The sequence below is a fragment of the Sinocyclocheilus anshuiensis genome, unplaced genomic scaffold (genome assembly GCF_001515605.1).
Source record: "Sinocyclocheilus anshuiensis isolate Anshui unplaced genomic scaffold, SAMN03320099.WGS_v1.1 scaffold609, whole genome shotgun sequence".
Taxonomy (NCBI): domain Eukaryota; kingdom Metazoa; phylum Chordata; class Actinopteri; order Cypriniformes; family Cyprinidae; genus Sinocyclocheilus; species Sinocyclocheilus anshuiensis.
This window is the reverse complement of record NW_015541011.1, coordinates 1318176-1325145: the sequence shown is the minus strand read 5'-3', so window position 1 is coordinate 1325145 and position 6970 is coordinate 1318176. Positions and strand designations below refer to the sequence as shown.

The window sequence follows — 6970 nt, the reverse complement described above, 5'->3', positions numbered from 1 at the left end:
CAGTGAAAAGGGACCCCTTTCAAACAGTGTTGCGTTCCGAACGTTGTTTAAGCGACATACACCGGTATTGCAGTATTTAAAAAATTCATATCATAACAAAAATAAACATCGGTATTCGGTATGAACCGGTATACCGCCCAGCACTAGCTGATATAGACAGTTAATTCCTCTCACGCATGTGCAGAACGCACGTGTGAGTTTGCCATCGGCTGTAGTCTGTGCGGTGTGTTCGAGCGCAGCTTTTTGGTCCGACGCGAGGCGACAACACTGTCGGCTTTCGTCGCCGCTAGTTCTTTGAAGTCGGCTTGGTGTGTCCCGGCCTTCACGTCGGCAGCGTCGGACCAAAAAGCTGCGCTCGAACACACCGCACAGACTACAGCCGACGGCAATACGAGATAAACGCAGATATACGAAACGTAAACAAAGCAGCGCTTGCTTACCATTTTGAATATCAGTAACGTTGATAAATGTAATCATTTTAAGTGGCTCATGTTATGAAAACATTCGCATATTAGAATGATTGGGAAAGATCACGTAACATTTAAACAGCCTTCTGTCTGTACCGCCTTCGTTCGCTAAACTGAACATCCAATCAGAGTTCTCACTCGCACCGACGGTCCCGACGCCGATTCAACATGTTGAATCGGGCAAACTGCCGCCGACGTCAGCCCGACGAGTGGAACACACCAAACAAACTAGCCCGACGTTGGCCAACGGCCGACCGTCGGCTTGGTGTGTCCCGACCTTTAGTCGAATCCAGTTGTGAGATCTTGTGAAGTGTGCATGTGACCTGCATGATCGTGTGTTCTCTGCGTGAATTTCTGTCAGTGCAAATTGAATGCTTTAAACATTAAATTCGTGATTTCAAATTATGCTGCGCTTTATGCATTTGCCCACTGTCATATTCATATCATTTTCACTGTATGCTGTATGTAAAATGAGTGTTACCTTGCCTTTATTTGAAAAAATATGATTCCCAATGCACACAAACAAAAGTGCTGTTGGTTACGGTTTACTTCCTTTTTAATTATATTTTTATTAAATATTTATTTATTTGTGGAAAATACTTTGTCATCTAAAGTATAAGTATGTTTATTTTACAAATTTATTTTTTAATCAATTTTCAAATAATTTTCAAATTTCTTAAATATTAATTAAAATAAATACAATTATATCACCCATCGGCCACCCTGCTTTCCAAGATATAGGCATCGGCTGTCAAAAAACCAACATCGGTCGACCACTAGTACAGACCACTAGTAAACATTTTAACACACTGCAGTACCGTTCAGATCATACCTGAAATGGATATCGGTTCAAGGACAGGTATTCAGCAAGGATGTCCAACATGCGGACCATCTGAGAGAAGATGAGCACACGGTTGCCTCTCTCCCTGAGTCGCGTGAGAAGTTTGTCCAGCAAAACAAGTTTCCCGCTGCCACGCACCAAGCTCTGAACAAACATTAACAAACAACCTGAAAATGACGTCTCCTAAGAACAAAATCATACGGTTTGAGTGTAGAAGAGCCATACCTGTAGGTGCTCTTGTGTTTTTTCATTCTCACGCTCCTCTGGTTGTTTGATGAGGAAACCATGGTTACAACATTTCTTCAGCTCCATGACAATGTTAAGAAAACCAGAAGAGCTGCCTCTGGTTCCTTTGGACAAGGCTTTGTAGTTTCTTGTTAGAATCCATCTGAAAAAGTCACATTACAAATGAACAATGATGAGATGGACAGATGTTCTCTAAACACTTGCATTCCAATTGTATGCAGTCTTAGAGTCTGGAATCAAAATTTGTCTCAATCAAAGAGTTACTCGATTTAGAGAGCTATGAAATGGGATAAAACAGTACTTACTTGTAGAACTGTTTTTGCTGGGCAGACATGTCAACTCTGAGGATTTGCTCCACTTTAGCTGGCAGGGATTTCTCCACATCTTTCTTGACACGACGCAGTAGGAAAGGCTCCAGAACTTTGTGTAGGCTCTGATAACCATTATCCCTGCCTTTACCATGCTCATCCTCAAAATCCTCCCAAGACTCAAACCTAATAAGAGGCAAATAAAAAAAACAGGGGTTTTAAACTTCTTGACTTCACGGACCCCCAAATATGATGACCTCCTTCCTAAAATATAAAGGCAGCTACATACATTCATGTTTAAAGACCTGTTATAATACTGTGTGAGAACATACTTAACATAATATTATAAAAAAAAAGTACTACTTGTAATTGTCTTTTAATTTATTGGCTAAAATACACTACGATTTAAAAGTTTAGAATCAGTACGGTTTTTTTTATGTTTTCGAAAAAAAAAAGTCTCTTATGCTCATTAAGGCTGCATTTATTTGATCAAAAACACAGTGGAAACAGTAATATTGTGAAGTATTGCCATTTAAAATAGCCTGTTTCTATTTTAGTATATAATTTATTCCTGTGTTGGTGAAGCTGAATTTTTAGCAGCCATTTTGAACGGTAGTGTATATCTTAAAATATTTTCATTTGTATTTGTTACTTTTTTCTACCTGTTATTAATGTTAGATTACTAAACAGAATATACAAAAGCATTTTGAATTCAAATTTATTTGTACAGAGCTTTTGCTTGAATAAATAAATTTCTAAAGCAATGTGTTTAAAAAGAAGTTAAATATTTACTAATATATTTACTAACATTTTAACGTTTAAACTTTGATGGGCATAAAAAACAAATTTTTAATATTTATATTTTCTCTCAATTTTTGTAGTGGAGCCAAAATTGCAAATATGAACCTGTATTTTCATTATGATGGTGCAAACCCTGACTGTGAGTACCTACTTGTCAGGCATAAGAAAGTGCAGAAGGGACCACAGCTCTTTAAGCGAATTCTGCAGTGGGGTCCCAGTAATGAGCAGCCGGTGATTGGATCGAAAGTCGATCAGAGTTTTATATAGCAGCGAGTCGTCATTCTTAAGCCGGTGAGCTTCATCAACTCCGAGGAAAGCCCAGTTTATATTCCCCAGCACTCCCTGCATACACAGACAAGCCTTGACTCAATAATAATGTCTGAATAATGAAGAACTCATTTCTATGACACACGAAGCAAGTACAAAAGATTAAGTCAAAGATACATGAATATCATACCTTGTCCTTCAGTAGAATTTCATATGTGGTCAAAAGTGCATTAAACTTGATTCTTTTTGTCTGCTGGTGGATCCATTCATAGTCCCGGATCTGGTCAAAAACAGAGCGTTATACCTCAAACCTGTATTATAATAACAGGTTGGATTCTTTGTGGTTGGATTGTCTCAGCATGAGTACTAGCTTACTGTCTTTCTACTTGTGACGTCTCCCAGGTACACCACTACATTCATGTCCGGGGCCCATATATCAAACTCCCTCTGCCAGGAAGTGAGGGTTGACAGGGGTACCACCAGGATGAAGGGACCGTAAAGCTGGTGCTGATGGAAAAGGTAGGAAAGGAAGGATATTGTCTGAATGGTCTTTCCCAGGCCCATTTCATCAGCTAAGATAACACTGTTACACCTGCAGAACATAACAGAAACCAGAGATGAAGACAGCATGGTTCATTCAAAATCAAGAACTAAAATGAAAGCTTGATATTAACTATTTTTTTAATTAACTAAAACTATTACAAATCATGTTCGTTTATCAAAATAATAAAGCTGAAATAAAACAAAATATAAATATTAGAATTAGAATATACATTTTTTTTTTTAATGAAAAAAAACGTCTCGGCAACTAAATGAAATAAGCTTGCGTACTAAAATGACTAAAACTGAATTCAAAAAATAAATTCAAGCTAAACAGAATAATATTAAATACAGAAAGAAAAATAATAATTGTCATATAAATGACAAAAACAAAATTACTTAAACTAAAATTAAAATGAAAGCAAAAGTATAAAAATAAAAGCTATTAAATAATAAAAGCTAAATATAATAAAAGCTAAAAATAATATAAAATAATAATCAATAATAGTAACAGTATATAAATAATACTAAAATAACACTGATATTATATACAATATTCTTTTTTAATATTGATAACTTATTTAATCAAATGAATATTAATATTAGCTAATGACATTTAAATTTTATTAAATTAAACCTTGAACCTTGAAGTGTTTCTACCTTTTGTTAGTATTATTTTAAGGTTTTTCCAAGTAATTATTTCAGTAAGTAAACAGACGGTAAAAAAAAAAAAGAACAAAAAAAAGTACTCCTCTTCGTTAGTTCTGTATTTTCAATTAAAAATTTTTTTATAAAACAGCACATTTATTAGGTTTCTTTTTTTCTTCAAGGCTTATTGCACAGAAATAATATTTTGACACTGTGACGAGTGGGGACGGGGCCAAGAGCCGTGGGAACGGAGCGAGGCCGGTGGAGTGAGTGATAATGAGCGACACCTGCACCACTCACCGGTCTCGAGTCCCACGGGGGAGCTCCGGAAGAATAAAAGGAGGAGCTACGACAGTGAAAGACGAGAGAGGACCAGGCCTGGACTTTATTTTGTGTTTTGGTTCTGTTTGTGCGCGACAGTCGTCCGCGAGGGGCTGTCGCGCTATTTTGTGTTTATTTTATTATTAAAGTTTTGTTTAAATGTTCGCCGGTTCCCGCCTCCTTCTTCCCGTGACTACGAACTGTGTTACAGACACAATGTCAATGCCTGTACTTCATCTGTAATAGAAAGTAATCAATTCCTCACAAAAAGCTCCACTTGTACATTACATACCTGCACCAGGAGTGAGCTAGCCAGTTCACTCCATCTAACTGGTAATCTCTGAGTTGAAGGATCTCATCTCCAATGTAAGAAGGCTGCTTCTTCAAGGCCACAAATCTTGGCCTCTGTTTCAATACCTTCCATTTGGGCAAAAAAAGAAAAGAAAAAAGATGACATTGTTCACATAACAGCATGGCACTATGCTCCAACACCTTTTCCCAAAGAAACAAAGCAAAGCTCCATCAGAACTCAATCTCATCCTCACCTTACAATCTTTGGAAGGAATCGTCTTACAGGCATTTCTGTTTTGAAAACTATCAATGCAGGCCTGAAATTTCTTTCCGATTAATGCGCCATCCTCCCATGTGCACTCTGCATATGGCAGCCCCATCCACTTACACAGGTACTCTGGCTCACTCGAACTGCTTTTATGAGCTGTTGCAACATAACAGAAAATGATTAAAGTAGTAACCATCTCCCTTGACCAAGTAGATCAGAAATAGTGCAATTTCAAAAGCAGCAAACTTACAGGGAAAGTCTGAAGGAGCTTGTGTTTTCCCAGTTCTCGTTGCTGATTAAACGAGAGAAAACAAAAATTAATAACAGATCATAATATTGCATTACAATATTATGATCTGTTATGATTATGATATGATCAATATTATAATTGCATTACATTGATCAAAAATGACAGACATTTTCAATGTTACAAAAGATATAAAACTTTTTTTTCTGAACTTTAAGAATCCTTAAAAAAATGAAAGAAAAAAAAAACATCATGGTTTCCACAAAAATATTAAGCACCACAATGGTTTTTAACATTGACAATACTAAGAAATGTTTCTTGAGCACAAAATCAGCATATTAGAATGATTTCTAACGGATCATGTGACACTAAAGACTGGAATAATGGCTGCTGAAAATTCAGCTTTGCCATCACAGGAATAAATACATTTTTTTAATATATTAAAATAGAATAGTTATTTTAAATAGAAATAATATTTCATAATATTACTGTTTTTATTGTATTTTTGATCAAATAAATGCAGCGTTAGCATGCTGGGAGTGAGAGCTGCTTTAGTGCATATACACTACCTTTTCAAATGGGGTTGGTAAGTTTTTTTAATGTTTTTGAAAGAAATCTCTTATGCTCACTAAGGCTATTTATTTGCTAAAAATACAGTAAAAACAGTCATATATATTCATAAAATTTAGGGATGAACAGATACCATTTTTTCAGAACCGATACCAAACATTTTGAGCATTGGCCGATACCAATCCGATACCAGCGCAGTTATTTTTATTTTTATTAATGTACCTCTGTGTTGACCTGCTCCTCACTCTTTTGTGTGTTAAACACAATCTACTAAATACAGACAACTTTATTATAAAGAAAAATAACAAATGAAAAAAAATCTATGAAACAATCTATGACACAAATACTATTATAAACTAGGTTAGTGGATAAAGTTCATCAAATGAGTGCTCAATCATTTTATAAAAACTAAACACTTCCCAATCTAGTGGGAAACAAATAAAAGTGAAAAAGTGTAGGACTGAATCTGTTAAAATTTTACACATTGCTCTTTGTATTGTTGTAAAATACATTCATGAAAAACAAGTAAATACATTTATATATAAATATATACAAATTTTAAAAGAAATTTCTTTTACATGTATAGCACAGTAATGAGGCAGCAACATATGATAGATAAGACAAAACAAGAAAGGCTATTGATAATCTTTCATTGTAGAAAAATTATTATAATATGAAAGTTTTAAATTTCAGTTACTGTGTGCGTGAAGAACAATTCATAGTGCTCTCTACTCCAGTGTAGTGATCTAACAGACACTGCACTAAACTCCAGCAAGATAAAGTCCTTTTATGCAAAACCATTCATCTTTATCTACAGATCAAGTATAATAATAGGAACATTGAATCATCTTGGAGAGTTTCATCGTCTTGAATGAGTGGAAGATGACAGACAGCCGCAGCGGAGAAAAGAGTTTATGTGAACTTGAATTTAACGACTTAAATATTCATCTGTACCTCACATTAAACTATGGAACGGCTTCAGAAGACTTGGAATATAGTGCATGAAAACTTTACTATAGTGCCTTTCGTGGGGCTTAACAATAACATAGAATAGTATACGCACAATATCGGATTCGGATCGGTCCGGCAGAAAAAGGCATTAACGGAGCCGATACCGTTTTTTTTTTTTTTTTTTTTTTTACCGAACGTTCCTCT

At 35.5% G+C, this 6970-nt stretch overlaps 1 protein-coding gene across 1 annotated transcript in view; it reads right to left on the bottom strand.

Moving 5' to 3' along the window:
• The window catches only part of LOC107690375 (chromodomain-helicase-DNA-binding protein 2-like), a 36749-nt gene that overhangs the window by 16715 nt on the left and 13064 nt on the right, over window positions 1-6970 (bottom strand). The window contains exons 11-19 of the mRNA XM_016488685.1: window positions 5249-5290; window positions 4985-5154; window positions 4732-4856; window positions 3306-3522; window positions 3121-3210; window positions 2815-3005; window positions 1860-2048; window positions 1534-1696; window positions 1300-1452 (exon numbers count right to left, since the gene is read on the bottom strand). Coding sequence (XP_016344171.1) covers window positions 1300-1452; window positions 1534-1696; window positions 1860-2048; window positions 2815-3005; window positions 3121-3210; window positions 3306-3522; window positions 4732-4856; window positions 4985-5154; window positions 5249-5290 — 1340 coding nt within the window. The remainder of the gene's footprint in view (window positions 1-1299; window positions 1453-1533; window positions 1697-1859; window positions 2049-2814; window positions 3006-3120; window positions 3211-3305; window positions 3523-4731; window positions 4857-4984; window positions 5155-5248; window positions 5291-6970) is intronic.